Below are 16,286 nucleotides of genomic sequence, written 5' to 3'. Positions count from 1 at the left end.
TGTAAATAACGAAATGATTTAATAACGTTTTTGTTTAGGAATCCTATTCATGCACAAATTAATAAAATAAATAGTTGTTCTGTTTTTAATTTTTAATCCTCTAGATTATGAAAGGATAGAATTTATTATTCTTACGAATATCATGAATGTAAAAGTAAGATTATTTGTTTGTTTTTTATTACTCCTTACTTGGCGCCTTAACGGCTTAACCAATCGCCATAAAATTTGGATTACATTTTATGTTTAAAATGGAAAAGGATATACTACTCGTATGGTAGCTTTTATTTCAATCTATAAACTAGTCCCCATTATGTAGACAAAGTCACGTGTATAAACTAGTTTAGTATATATTATTTACCGAAAACAAAAGCAGACGAAGTTCTGCAAAATTATGAACTCCGTTATCTTTCGTGTGTACATAGCGAAACTCAAAGGAAAGTTTGAATGCATATTCGCAAAATAAAGCAGTCGGTAACAATTTGGAGTACGCAAGTATAACGCTTATTAACGAAACAGTTTCGTTTCGTTGTTCGAATTCCTTTGGTTCGTGTTTTCCCCTTTTCAATGGGAGCGTAGGAGCGTAGGTACGTGATAGAAACAATAGTCCAAGGCATTACGTTTTGAGTCCCTAACGTTATTATGTGCACACGTGTGTTACAATGAATACGGACTGAATTCGCCTGGTACAGTTTTGTGTTACTCACCTGAGTAAGTATCATCATCTTACATATTTTTTCCGTGAAGCAGAAATAGAAGTAAAAATAATCTTTATTAAAATAAACTCAATGCACGTTTGAATAATCATACTATTTTATTCTACCACTCATTCGGAACGCAGATTTCTCACAAAAACAATGAGCAAGAAACTTGTTTATTGCTATTTTAAAATAAATGTGATTTTAAATAAATAATTACAAAGTAACAAGTAATAGGCATGCGATAATCATCATAGAAACAATCTCAACCGTTATGCACTCAGTCTTAGTGCAATCAGATATATTGCTGTACAGCAGATAGATAGATAGATAATTGATTTATTGCCAACTTAACACAAATAATACAATTTACAATAAGACACAAAATACGAAATAAATAATAACATAGCAGTATTCATTATTCTGTTTTGTAAGTTAGCCAGCTTAATCTCAGTGAAACATTATAAAACCACCAGTATACCATAGTCTTAAGAGACTAGTATGGATGACATGTCTGTCATAGATTTAATGTGACATTCATGTCGTCCTCGAGTGTTATATATATGTCTATAGGCACGATTATGACTTCTCATCAGCTAAGAGTCTAGGACATCAACTTCGTCATTCCAATATTATAAAGAATGTAGTATTGTAATGTAAATATTGGTTTAAATTGTATATATAGCAAATGCAACAAGCTGCATTCCTTTTTGTGTTAAGTAGATTATATGTATTTTATTTCATATTATTTTATTACCAATTTTAATATCGCAAATCAATATTGATTATAATTTTATCAATTACTTATAATAGCAATCTTGTTATTGGAGTAAAGAAAACCATACCTAATATAGAAAATGAACATCCCTGGACATGAGGAAGAGGGACAGAAAAATGTATGGACCAAGTAAAAGATAACATTATAAGAAAAGCTATTACAGTTTTTTTTATACTATAATAATATATATATAAAAGAGATCATGAATGAAAAGCGCATACAATATTACAATAAGGCATAAGCAGAACATTCCATTTCTTCAAGAACTGGAATGTTTATCTATCTAGAATTGGAGTAAAATCTTAATTTTTAAATATGAAGCAAGTGGGCCTCGTATAATAATGAGATCTGCAATCAATAGACTGTATTGATATAGAAGTGCAGTCTTGCATTGTTACCTACCAAATAATCTTATTACAGCATTGTTGGTCGTTGTGAACGAAGAATACAAAAAATACTTTTATACTGAGCTAAGTCATGGTACAGGGGCATGGAAATTATGATGTATACACCCGATGTATATTCCTATGGCCTGTACAGTTTTGTGTTAGTATCAGCATCTTACCAATTTTTACTGTGAAGCAACAATAGAAGTAGACATAAATTTTATTAAAATAAACTGAATAAAAGCACATTTGAATAGTCATTTTTCTATGTTATATTTTCTGCCTGTAGTGTTAATATCGATCTAGTGTAAAAACAGAACCCTTATAATTTCCTCACGCTCGTTTTATCTATCCGTCACAGCGTCATAACTTTTGCAATTTGAGCCCGATCCTCCTAAAACTTGACGCTTAGATTTCTATATCTAAGCATAAAGTTTGCGATAACCGTCGTAAAAAGGTATAGAGAAATAACAGTTTTTTTTGTAACGGGTGCTTTGGTCTCTGGTTGTGAAAGAGAATAATAAGCTTGGATGTTTGGATCGATATTTAACACGTTGTAGTTTTTGAAAACTAGTGAGTAGTAGTGCTATGTATTGTTAGTTAGTTGACTTCTAAATTTGTAGAGCAAAAATTTTTTGAATGCATATAATGTTAATAATTTCATATTTGTGTTATATAGACTAAACCACTGATATAAATACTTGAATATATTTTTTGTAAATACTTACACGATAAACATAGATAACGGCTGAGCGATATAATCATACTCCTGAATACAAATGTTTGAACCGTCTGAATTAAACTTGCGACCATCTGAATTAAACTGGTGTGCTAAACCGCTAAACATCCGAGGCTGTATGTAGTGTTATCTGTATACGTTGATTTTTATCTTCTATTTTTACACTAAATGAAACTACTAATCGAAAACTATTTATAATATTTTATTGCAATTTAATTCCACACCACATTTATAGTGTTGTGATCGTTTATAACCATATACTGAAATAATTTTACAAATACAAATAATTCACACAAAAACTTATTTTTCCGTTATTGTTACATCTATATTTGTTTTTAATTTGAATGAATAATACAAATTTAATATTTCAGTAAGTAATGTTTATTTTTGCGGATCGTAATAACACTACACACAAATTCCATCCTTCATTACGAGATACTACAAATTAATGTTAACTACTTAATTTATGTAATCAATTAATTGCTCATCACTTCTATTGTAATATGATTTTTGATTGTCTATTATGATAAGATATGCGTAATCGCATATATAATATTATTGTAATTATATCCGCCATTCAGCCGTTCATTATTATAGCATCAATATGAAATACAGCCGAATACAGAACAATTTCCGCCATCAATAAAATATAGTTATGCAAAAGACTAAGATCTGAATAATTTATTGTGGCAAAGCTTTTTCTACCACATGTGATTCCAATTCCGACGCCACATAAAGATGAAAATATGACACGAAAGTCGATAAATTTGGTCAATAGCCATTATACGACGTTGTCGGGGTGCGAAAATATGGAAGTGTGGGGGGACTTCACGGCTCTTTGATTTAGGATCGGCGGTGCACTAGATATAGAGAAAGAATTGAAGTAGCAATTACTCGGGACGCTGAAGATATTTATGGAGAGGTCGTAAATGTTAGTTGCAAGCTACTATTAATATTATGTACGTGAAGAAAATGTTGCCATTGTAATAAGTATAGATTTATGAAAGCTAGCAGTTTGTACTAAAGTAGCCTATCAAAAATATAGATCATCAAAAAACGTACAAAGTACGTATAGAATCAAAATATCTTAAAGAGAATCATAGTGCGTTGCTAGTTAAACTATCGGTTAAATAAGAATCCTACCTGATTACACTTTTCTGTAAATCCTTTACAGAAAAGTGTAATCAGGTAGGAGAAATGCTCACTCTAAATTTATTTTGTGTGACATTACGTATCATTACTAAACATTACAAAATAAAAATATATATAAAACGAGTCCTTTGTATTTGCTCTCGTTACAATTTCAACCGTCAATTATACATTCTGATTAGAGACGTTTCTTTCTTTCGTTATTCAAAATGGTTCTAAGCTACCAACGTCTATATTTTCTCTACAAAGTTAAAAATCTACATTTCTTTTATTTGACACTGAATCCTTCCCTCACTCAACGGCATTACTTTAGCTATTGGTTCCATTGTAATTTCTTTTTATTAATCCTTCAAGCTTCAATACTAACATAAATAGTTTTTAAAATTAAATAGGTTGTTGTTAAATGTATGACAGTGACATGGAATAAATGGACGCGGCGCGAAATATACGAGTGTAATGTGAATAATAATAATTGTTGGTTGCGATATGTATTCCATTAGTGGATGCATTTAATTAAATGTCAGTTCTAGCGAGCATACATCTGTGTGCGGGAGGGACAGTAGGACTGCGCGGCGTGTGGCCCAGCTGGCAGTCATCCGAGCGCACACAACTATACATAGAATAACCTAACGAAATAGAAAATACCATTATTCTTTCCTCAAGACAAGGAGGCGTTCAACCAATGTTATTTACAACCATTCTTGTTTATCTCTTTTCGATTATATTGAAACATAAAATACGATCATTTGAAACGCTCACTGAAAATGTGAAACTGGTTTCGATATTTACGAGTATCATCGATTACATTTGTCAGTGCAAGGAAGGATACAAATAACTGTGATTTTCAAAGCAAAGAATTATATACTCACCTATATTTTATTTGAACATGCTAGTTACGGTAGCCATTATTTACTCATTAATGTTGGCAGCGTGAACTCGACACGAATACGTAATAACCAACGAATAAACATTGAATAACAATAGATGTAATGACATAGGCTTCTACGTGTAGGTAATGTTTAGAAATATGTAGATTAAGAAAAAAATCAATGTTACACGACAAGTAATGGAATACAATTTTACTTGGAACTAATGAATGTGTTCAGTTGTCATAAGCTTATAAATGAATAAAGAGCGAACTATGGTTTTTTTGGACTACTAAAGAGATACACATATATGCATAAAGGAAAAGTAATCGCGTATGAAGTCTACTTGTAGCTCATAATATGTTTGCAAAATGCCAATAATCACCCGTGTCAAAAGAAAAATATGAGTATTGAAATAAATGCGTCCTAAAAGTTTCCAATAGATTTTTGTACTGATACAACGAGGCTTTGTTATAATAATAGTTAATAAATTCTCAATTTTATTAATTTCATCGAATAAATTATAAATTTTAAAATGATTATTCAATTTTGCAAATACGACCAATCTACGTCAAATTCAATTTCCAAACAATGAATTGACTATAATACTATATAGGTTGCAATAATAATAAAAAGAGCCATCGATCGGAAATCCAATTTATCGGGCTCACAAAATGAATAAGAATTTGTAAGTAAGATATTTCATGTCCAGATGCTCGTTCCAGCGCTGGTCCGCAGCAATCTTGGGGCATTCAAATTGATGGTAAGGGTACGTTTCACCATTAGAGGGGACTTATTAATTCCCCTTTCGACAGGCCGACCGAGGAGGCCATAAATTCACCTCAACCAAAGGGATGACCAATTTCAGAACATTTACGAGCCACAAATTACGCGACCGCTGAAATATACTGGGCTAGGGACGGCAAAGAACGAAGGGTAAGCGGGAGAAGAAAAAGCCCAAATGTTAATTTAATGTTGAGAGCTACACAAAATTGCTTCAGTCCTTAAGATGGGAGAAATATTGGACGCTATCCGCGAAAAGGTCCAGATACTAATTTTATGCGGAGTAAATGAGCCGGCGGCGCAGAAATGTTGAATCGATATTCATTTGGCTAAGCGTATTGCTAATTTTCATTATTGTACGAATTTATTTTAATGTGAATATCCTTTATTTATTCACTATATTTATCTTATGCTATAGTATAGTTGATGAAAGCATTATGTATAATGAAATATATGGTGAAGTATGTCTTCACCAAGCCTTAATTAATTAGTTGAAAATGTATGATCTATGTACTCAGCTTATTTGCTTTTTTGCTTAGCTTACAAACAAAATGTGTCCGATTATAATTGAGCAAATTACATAAAACTATTTGTGTTAGTGTTAGACCAATTTTACGCGAGCTAAGCCGTAAGAACTCATTCATAAAAATGTTTTCAAAGTGGTATAAAAGGTACTTGAGAAGGGTTAACTTGGGCACATTTGCAAGAGCGACGTACAATTTTGTTCAACATATAGTACGAGTATATGGGGAGACGAGTTCAACACTGTATTCAAATGTGTAGCTATGTACATACATATGTGGGTCTGTAAATATTTATGCTCAATTCAAAAAACAAATAAGACACGCATTTTTTTATTTACGTAGCTCAGTAAAAATATATAATATTTGCAGAGTAATTTTTGTTTATTGTAATTTATTCTAATATTTTACTTGTTCATCTTTACATAGCTTAGTAGCAAATACTAAATGTACTTAATGTGTTTAAAATAATACGTCCATTTATGTATTATATGAAATTAGTGTACATATTTATAGTAACCAGTAAAAATGAGTTAAATAGCTGACGCCCCTTTGCTTTATTTAGTTAGAATTCATTCATAATAATGCATGAATTCTAAACTAAATTATATAAATATCAGCTTGATTGAGAGAATTTACTTATGGATATTGTTGTTCATGTGTTAATATACCATTTACCTCGTCTTACTTTTATTTCAAATGTCTAAAGAAACTGAAAAAATCTGATAAAATTTCTATTATCAGAGTGGGCTAGTAATAACCATATTTTAAACGATCCCATAAAATACATTCTTACTCAAATATTCGCTAATTACTTTATTATTAACGTTTTGATTGTTATTCCAATGTGACCTCTTTTTCAAATAACAATAAGATTTCACTTATTATTCAAACATTATACATGCGCTAGGATTCTAAATGTAATTTAAATGCTAATTTGCATAAACGATAAGGGTGTAATCGCGGTTAAACAATACAGTGCGCGACAAATTACACCCTGAGTAAAAGTAGGAATTCATTTTTATTTCAGTAATTTTATATTGATGGAGGTATTTTGGACATTAGGATCGGGTTTGTGTAATATTTTACCATATCCATAACACCAAGGCTCGTATGAGTTATAGTATTATGAAAAAGAGAAAACAAAACATTCGGCAAGTTTACGCTTTTAATGGCAGTTTTATTGTTCGCGTCGATATATCTGTGGCAGTTTCGTAACGTTGTGCGAGCTAACTGTTTTATCACTTTATTGCATGAGATCACATAAACTTGCGAAGGCGATGGCAATAAAATGTTACTATACAGGGAATGTACTATGGAACTGCTTATTGTGTGAGATGAAATCCTCAACTATATGTCATAAGCTGGAATTTTAGGTTATAATTTAGATTTTCTTATCCCCAACGTAAGATTGCTATAATAAGTTTGGAATCTAGTTTGAGGATAGAAATAGTAAAATTTGTGATCTGATTATGTGATCAAAATTCTTCATACTAGCACCTACAAGATAACAAAAACACAAAATAAAATGAGAATTGGATTATGATATTAATAATAATAAAATTAAATATTTTTATAGAATCATTGCCAGGACATATACAACTGTGCATATGTTAAAATAGACGACTCTACCTACCATAATTGGAATAGTTTCAGTTTGCTATTTTTCTCTTTCCGATCATTAAACTCAATCAGTTTACCTTTGTAAACGTTTTTAAATGAACAAGTATACGAGTAATACCGCTTTCTATAAAAGAAGAATATTTTAAGACAATAATAACTACGAACAGAAAGTAAGTAGAGCATTTATAGTAATAAAATAACATACCTATTACAGAAACATATGAAAAGTGTCTTGGAAATACAGTGCTATAGAAGTTATGACTTTATAAGTTAGTTTCAAAGTTTCATAGCTATAACTAGAATTGTAGACCATAAGATTTGTAGACATTTCATAGTTAACTTCGCTTAAATGTGCCTCACCACTCTAGCATACCCTAGCTTTGTGAAGCGTCAAACGTTAATCACTTCGGTTGCCACACCGTTTTCATCATGATACTCTATAATTGCTCTGTCTTGAACTCACTAATTTGCTTTTCGCTGACGGACAGTTCATTTGCAGTTTAACGAATGACCTTAAAATATTTACTTATTGGTTTTCTAAGTGCAACAGGTCCCTATTCCATAATCTTAGACTAATACAACTGCGCTGTGTATTATATATGTATATTAACTTAAATATCTGATATACAGAGTTTAAAATCGAAAGAAAGAAAGAACAGATAACCGATGTTGTAAAAAGTGGAAATCATAAATATTTAAGTTATCAGGGAAGGCGTCATAAATTGGCGCCAAGAACTGTTCTATTCGTATCTGCTCAATGAATGGATGCTTGAAAAGTCTTTCACTTTAAATTAATGAAGTTTACAATGCACTAATGTTAATTCAAATATCAGTGTAATGGAGTACAGTAAGAAAGCTTTAAAATAAATATAGGAAAAACGTAGCAGGTACTTCTCACACAAATTACGTATAGTTAAGCTAACTATAGGTCTTCCCACTTCGCAATATAAAATCAAATAAACGTTAAGTGCAAACCGTGCCCATAATATGTCTACCCGGTCTGTCCGCATTCGAGAATTCGATTTAATTAGCTCGCTGTAAACGGCCACTTCAGGCATGTGGTAACGGCATTTTATACGCGAGTGCTCTTCTCATTTTATTTTATGTTTTATTTTCGTTACGACTTAATTAACATACTATTCATGACTATAACGATTCTGTGCAATAAATTCATTAAATTAAAATTCATTATACTTCAAAGTGCATAGGTACATTCACTCGCCGGAAGTGTTAGTAGAAATTCATTATTAATTTTGTTATATTTTAGATATCTATTTTTTATATGCCACTTTTGACTAATTATTGTTTTGTTACTTTCCTTCTCTGTGTGTTTGTTTTGGGAAAAATACTCATTTTTTTTACTATTACCTACTTCATTTTTAATTAAAATAGTAGTTGTGTTCCCGCTCGCAAATTTTCCAAGTGACTTCGTGACATATGTATTCATGTCAATTAGATACATATAATGAATACTTTAAAATATGAAGTAATGAAATTTATAGAATTTGAAACCTTAATCAAAAAGTTATAATGAAACTGGTGTCTAAACCTAAGTTTAGTTTTATTAAAAATAAAACTACTATTTATTACTAAAATAAATAAAAAAAAATTCATAATACAACTTGGGTTTTGTCACCAGATATGGGTGAAACCAAAAATGAATATAACTGATTATTATGTTATTGATATTTGATAATGAATTGTTAAGATATTGTACTACGAAATAAGATGGTTCTATCCTAAGAATAAAATTTTCATAGTATCATAATCAATATCAAAAATCAAATCATAATTTATTTATTACATTTAATTAGAGAAACTGACAAGAGTAATTATCTTGGCCTACATACCCTACTTTTATTTAATTTACGGAAGAAAGAAACAGTATATTCTAAAAAATATCCTTTATAGCATGACGAATACAGGAAACTATATTCTTTTTCTTATTACTCCAAAATCCAAAATACAGGCCAATTCTGTAAATGCAAATTTATCTGAAATGTTTGCTTCTTTTATGTTAAACGGTATAAGTTAAAGTTATATTATTTTTCTCCTCACAAATATGGCAGCTAATAAATTTATTTTTGGATATTTTGATGCAAAAAAATTACCAATTAAAATGTGCTAATAATAACTTTATCGGCTACAGAAAAAGACTTAAGAATCGTAAATTTATTACAGCGTTTAGTGATATACGGTTTGCCAATTACTAATTACAGTTTCTGTAAAGTTATCCTACAAGTCATCTGATCAAACTTTCTGGCCACGACTTCGAAACAATCAAGACGTTCAAGGGATAACAATTGGATTAGTACTGACTTTAGTTCAAGAAGACAGATTGCAGCATGTTCTTTTCTTCGAGTCAGAGATTGTTTGTACTTTTATTTCATTGAGCCTTTTATCGACGCGATAAAAAGTTCGCAAAGGCTATTCACGGTGTTTAGCCACAAATTATATACAAAAAGAAAGGCACATTATAATAATATTAGATATCATAAAGTAATAAATCATTCTTCAGCCATTTGCTTTCAAAGTTGAAAGCAAAAAACCCTTCGATCTCGAAATCTCTCATAAGTTTATGATGCTTGACTTTATACAATAAAAATACTAGACCCTTTTATAAAATGAACGAAAAGGGCAAAGTATAAATAGTGTATCTTACCTTGGAATAAGATTCTTCTCGTCGAGTTCTTTTAAGAAAATCGTAGAATATGCAAAGAGGTAGAACCATTATAGCAGGTTCTTTACAAAGAGTTCCTGCAGTGGCGAACAATAGTGTTCCAGCTAAGGTAAGCCACTGATAAATTTCACAAGTATCTTCACTGACACTATCACTATTTTGACACTTTAGTCTCACTGTTCCAGTGTTCATGTCGCAAGCGTCTAACACTTTCATTGGTCCAGCTTTGCCAGCTTTTAACAACCTACGAAAGTTCATCATAATATGCTGTACTAAACCGTGACAGCTTAGTCTAAATTGATCGCTTGTTGATATTTGTTGGTGAATAACACTATTCTTATTAATATGTCGGCATTGTCCTCTGTGTCGGTCTTCGCGTAGGCGAATATGTTCACTATAGAGTAAAAAGCTTAGTAGAAAGAAGTTACAGGCCGCTAAGTCTGCTCTACCTACAATGCCTGCTACAGCTTCAGTGTGTATAGGATGAGCTGCAAATGTCAATCCAGCAACAACGGTTCCCACTCGTATACAGTAAGAAGGCAGTAAGCGTCGCGCTACTGTCACTACCAGTGCAGTTGCAATGCAGTGTAGTACGACATTAAAAAAATGGTAACTCCATGGTCTAAATCCAGTGAAAGCATAGTTGAGTCGATACGTGGCGACGCATAGTGGTCGGTAGGAGCCGTGGGAACCAGGGTCTGCAAGCGGTGTTCCCCAAAAATCGTTTTCAAATAACGCTTCTATAGGTGTGTGCCCGATGACGTCCGGATTGGAGAGGATCGCCCGCCTGCAAATAAAATTGCCTTTTAAGCTACAATGCTTGATATTCGATGTGTTTTATAAAGAAAATTCAGTGATAGTCGTTTTATATTTATAGTGTTAAATTTAATTTGAATCTTATGGTTTCGAGTAATTAGTATTATTTATTATATTTTCCTTTAAATAAGGACTCCGTAAGGGTCATTATTTGATATAATAAAAGTAGATGTAGGTTCTGTATATAGTATAATAAGTATTGTTGGAGCTAAGCTTTATATTATGACAATGATGTTGAGGTGAGTGCAGATTATTATTTACACACAGATAATCAAAGGCGAAGCTGATAATATCATTCAACTATATTAACATACGATGTGTGCACTTTGTAACATACAAAGCGTATGAGAAATGTGTAAATGACAAGTGTAATGTACACTACGATGATCAATTATTAATTATCCGATAAGAGTTGTTTATTATATTTCTGTATTATATACCTATATTTTTAATGTACAGTTTAGTAATTATTTTATGTAATGTCTTGTCACCGCTTTAAAAATGTGCAAACCAATACTGTCAATAAATAATATTCATCCTTTAATATACAGTTAGGATATGTTTAAGGTACGATGAAATCTCGACCATGATCTTTGCACTTAACATATGAACCTGTTTACGAGATAGAAGAGTCCACTTTTATTGTAACTTATCTCATCGTATAATCGCAAAACCATCAATCAATTTAGATGTCATCCATTAATTATGGTTTGATCAATCGACTGTCATATGAAAAATAAATGGTTAATGACGTTCGTCTATTGGTAGCAATAAATTCAAGGTTTTTCTGTCATGTAATAATAAGATGGTACCTAATAGATAGATATGGAAATTGCTTTAGTTAAATTTATGCCGGTAATTCTATTTTGTCGAGTTTCATTTACTTTAGAACCATGATTTTAGGGTTACGTAAGAATAGAAATTCACTTCAATTAGAAATAATAAATCCTTGTGTTGATGTGTAGGCTTCTATTCAAATCTACGTAATTACACAGTATAGTATAAAACAAAGTCGCTGTCGCTATCTGTACGTTTAGATCTTTTAAACTAGGCAACCGATTTTAATTCTATTTAACCTATAGACAGAGTAACTCGAGAGGCAGGTTTAAATATATGTATAATATATTGACATCTGTGCGAAGTCGAACCGGGCAGTAAAGTAACAAATAATCTTATTTTTTAAATATATATTTTTATGGTATAAGGAAAGGTAAACATTGCATATATACACGAACAGCTCTACCCGTGATACCACCTATACTGTGATTACTGATATGTTTGACCCTCTAAAATATTATAATATTATTGTTGAAATATTAAACCTCATCAAATTTATTCGCAATTAAAATTTTAGTAAACAACTGAAAACATATTTGTACAGAAACTTGAGTACAAAACACAACTGAACTGAACTAATAACATTCCAGTTTTTGTCCGAGATTAAAAATATAGCGGCGTTAGGCACATTCATCAGCTTTGATTAAAAAAGTTTTTCAGTATAACTTTTACGGAGTTTGGTTTTACCTTTTTAATGAAACATAAAGGTCAATACTACAAACAGCTTGTACTGTGCCACCCTGTGTACATTTTTGACACCTATTACAACGTAGACGGTCTCTTGGGAAATTGTATATTAAGCAAACTTCTGATGCAATAACAAATAAAAAAGATAGTTAAATAACAATTTTTGTACTATTATGTATTATTTGTAGACATTTACTTGAGGCATACATAATTATTTCTTTTTATACTACAATGACAATCAAGCCCACGGCCTATCTGATGAAAAGTAGTGATCGTGGCATATATACATGAACACCACTGTAAGCGACGCGTTCTGTCTTAAAAAACAAAATAATTAAACTGATGTTTGTCTTTGTTATTGTCTCTGCATGCGGTGTCGTAGTCGTTTTCAAAAAAACTTATAACCGGCGCAACAGACGCCACGCAGTCTGCACCTAGATGCGATCGACACCGCACGTCATATCTCTAATTAACATTATAAAATTTATGTGTCGAAAATAAATCCAATTGTCTTAAAAGTCTTCGTTTGCCATCACCGTGACCTACCATATTTTATACCATACATTTGGTCATTCGGCCGGATTTATGTACCGCACACCACCAGCGCACAAAATGGTAGGCACCCGAAGTACTGCACGCAATAAGGACTGCATGCAGACGGAGCAGCATCCTGGTTCTGAACAGTATCAAGATACGCCACGGCCGAGTAATATGAAGCCTACAGAAGAGAAGACGGTGACCGTTATGAGCACAAATTCAAAAGCGGGTACTTGTAAAGAAGAATGCCAACCGTCGACGCCCGTTACAACGAAGCGTGCAAAGTCCACGAAGTCTTCGTATTCATCTGTACTGGCACGTAAAAAGCAGTTAGAACTCGATGCTGCACAGAAGAAAGCTAAAATTCAAATGGAATTAATTGACAAACAATTGGAAGCAGACCTAGCTGATTTAGAAGCAGAATACAGTCCAGACCTAGAGGATAATCGCACCAACATTAATAGTAATGTGGAGAGGTGGGTCGAACACAGCCAGCAAGAATTGGAAAACACACAGTTTGCCCACGATCATGGTTTTCAACAGGGTGACACGTGTCCGCCAGCAATAGATTCTGGCACTAATGGTACTACAGTTCAGATGCTAGCAAGCGCTCTAAAGAACATGGCCGCCGCCTCTGCGAATAGCAACTCGAATGCTAAATTAGTGTCTCGATTGAGCACGCCGAAGGATTTGCCATACTACTCAGGGGACCCCATGGAATGGCTGCAATTTAAACAGGCCTATGAAGAATCGACTGAAGTCTGCAACTTCAATCCGAAGGAAAATTTATGGCGTTTACGGAAATGTCTACGTGGAGCCGCAAAGGAAGCGGTATCAGCTTTACTCATCAGCGCCGTAACTCCTGATAAATTAATGGCGACACTGGAACTAAGGTTCGGTAATCCAGATATAATTATATCACGCTTGATACAAGAATTAAAAAAGTTACATCCAGTGTCACAAGAATATCAAAAGGACATAGTGTACTTTGCTGTGAAAGTGCAGAATTTCGTGGAAGCAACACGAGCCGTCGGCCGCCAGGAATATTTACAAGGTATAGATGCATTTACATTATTATTATCTAAGATGCCAACTGTTCTTGTATCTAAGTGGTCAGATTATAGTTACACACTGTTACTAGAAAGAAAGAAATCTAGATTAGAATTATTATCCGAATTTCTAACTCAAGAAGCAGTAAAGATTTCCACAACATCTAACTTATGCTTAATAAATGCACGCAGCGATAAATATAAAAATTATGATAATAATATAAGTAGCAGATCACATTCTGTTTTAGTACTGAATGATAAGTGTCAATACTGTCGTGTTTCAAGACACGATTTAACAAAATGTACGCAGTTTAAAAAAGCGCTAAGAAAAGATAGATGGCGATACATTAAGCGTAACAATCTTTGTTACAAGTGTTTACTGTCAAGTCATGAGCGCGAAACATGTCCGGCGCCCGCCTGCGATAAAGATGGCTGCGGCGGAGCGCACCACCGGCTTCTGCACTACCCCGTACCCACCGGGTGCAGGACTAGCAACGTCACCGCCGAACAAGTGAACGAATGTCCACCCGTGAGTGAAACTGTGACCCATATTAACGTAAATAATCAACAAGTGTTATTAAAAGTAGTGCCGGTAAAAATTCGTGGACCATACGGTGTTATTAATACCACCGCCTTACTTGATGACGGTTCAACTGTGTCGCTCATAGCTACCGATCTCGCTAACCGCGCGGGACTGAGCGGCCCCAGCGACACATTACGTATGTGTGGTGCATGGAATAATTCTGTAAATTTATGTAACACTACTGTTGTAACCTTTGATATTTTCTCTGTAAATTCATATGATAATAATGATGTGTATACTGTAAAAGCTCGTACCATAAATAATTTAGATTTGCCTATACAAGATTTATCTACTGTTAATTACAACTTGTATAAAAATTTGCGTAAAATTAAAAATGAATTGTGTATAAAAAAATTGAAACCTGAAATACTATTAGGGCAGGATAATTATCATTTGTTAATTCCTTTGCAAACTAGTTTAGGTAATAAGAATGAACCCGTCGCTACACGCACTCCCTTAGGTTGGTGTATACATGGTTGTTTAGGTATACCGGAACATAAACAATCGTCCCACTCGACCCTCCTTATCTCTGAGTTACACAGCTTACCAGTCGACGAGAGCGAGCGCATGTTACGAGACATCCATGACGAGGTGCGACGGTCATTCACCATCGAGTCCATGGGAGTGTCAGGTAAGCCACGGGAGAATGCTGATGATATCCGTGCCCTGACAGTGATGGAGCAAACTGCTACACTCATCAACGGCAGGTGGGAGGTTGGGCTACCATGGAAAGATGAAAGCTGCAGGATGCCAAATAGCTTCCCTAACGCTGTACGCAGATTAAAAGGTATAGAAAAGAAAATTATGTTAAATACGGAATATGGTAACAGGTATGTCGAACGTGTTAATCATTTATTACAAAATGATTATGCCAGAGAGTTGGAAGATTGCAGTGTCTCGCCACGGACATGGTACTTACCACATTTTGGGGTAGACAACCCAAATAAAAAAAAACTACGTCTGGTCTTCGATGCCGCAGCTAGCACAAATGGTTTGTCATTAAATGACTATCTACTGAAGGGGCCGGACCTACTTACATCTCTGTTCGGCATTATGGTAAGATTTAGGGAGAACAGAGTAGCGGTGACCGGCGATATAAAAGATATGTTTTTAAGGATAAAGGTAAGAGAAGAAGACCAGAACGCACTCAGATTTCTGTGGAGAAGCAGTCCTGCAGAACATGAAAAAACGTACGTGATGACGTCATTAATATTTGGCGCGAAATGTTCACCGTTCATAGCTCAATTTATTAAGAATAAAAACGCACTAAGGTATGAGTCATCGATGCCAAACGCCGTAGCAGCGATATGTAATCAACATTATATGGATGACTACATAGACAGTTTGCCAGACGAGGCCGCCGCCATAACAATGGTACGTAATATTAGTAAAATTCACAAATCAGGTGGTTTTCATATTTGTAATTGGACTAGCAACAGTCCAGCCGTATTGGATAGTATTCCAAAGGAGTCCTTAGGTACTACGGCCGTAAAGTTCAAAATAGATCAAGAATGCGAAGGTGAACGTACGCTCGGATTGATATGGTACCCGCGCGAA

General features: G+C 33.5%; 2 protein-coding genes across 2 annotated transcripts in view; one reads left to right on the top strand and one right to left on the bottom strand.

The window, feature by feature from the left end:
* LOC131841904 (protein O-mannosyl-transferase TMTC2-like) overlaps nt 1–16,286 on the bottom strand; it is a 105,814-nt gene that overhangs the window by 66,553 nt on the left and 22,975 nt on the right. Inside the window, exon 3 of the mRNA XM_059190277.1 lies at nt 10,203–11,007. Within this exon, the coding sequence (XP_059046260.1) occupies nt 10,203–11,007 (805 nt within the window). The remainder of the gene's footprint in view (nt 1–10,202; nt 11,008–16,286) is intronic.
* LOC131841905 (uncharacterized) lies at nt 13,781–14,602 on the top strand. The gene is made up of 2 exons (XM_059190278.1): nt 13,781–14,151; nt 14,520–14,602. The coding sequence occupies exons 1-2, from the start codon at nt 13,812–13,814 to the stop codon at nt 14,537–14,539; spliced, it is 360 nt and encodes a 119-aa protein (XP_059046261.1). The 5' UTR covers nt 13,781–13,811; the 3' UTR covers nt 14,540–14,602.

This window comes from Achroia grisella, unplaced genomic scaffold (genome assembly GCF_030625045.1).
Source record: "Achroia grisella isolate CSIRO2021 unplaced genomic scaffold, CSIRO_AGI_Agris_v1 utg204, whole genome shotgun sequence".
NCBI lineage: Eukaryota > Metazoa > Arthropoda > Insecta > Lepidoptera > Pyralidae > Achroia > Achroia grisella.
This window is presented reverse-complemented; position numbering and strand designations above follow the sequence as displayed.

Bases quoted from the DNA above. Each gene is read 5' to 3' on its own strand.
- LOC131841905 (XM_059190278.1), top strand. From the start codon at position 13,812: ATGGAATGGCTGCAATTTAAACAGGCCTATGAAGAATCGACTGAAGTC. The intron at 14,152-14,519 runs GTATAGATGCAT...CTTTGTTACAAG, and splicing joins CCGCCAGGAATATTTACAAG to TGTTTACTGTCAAGTCATGA.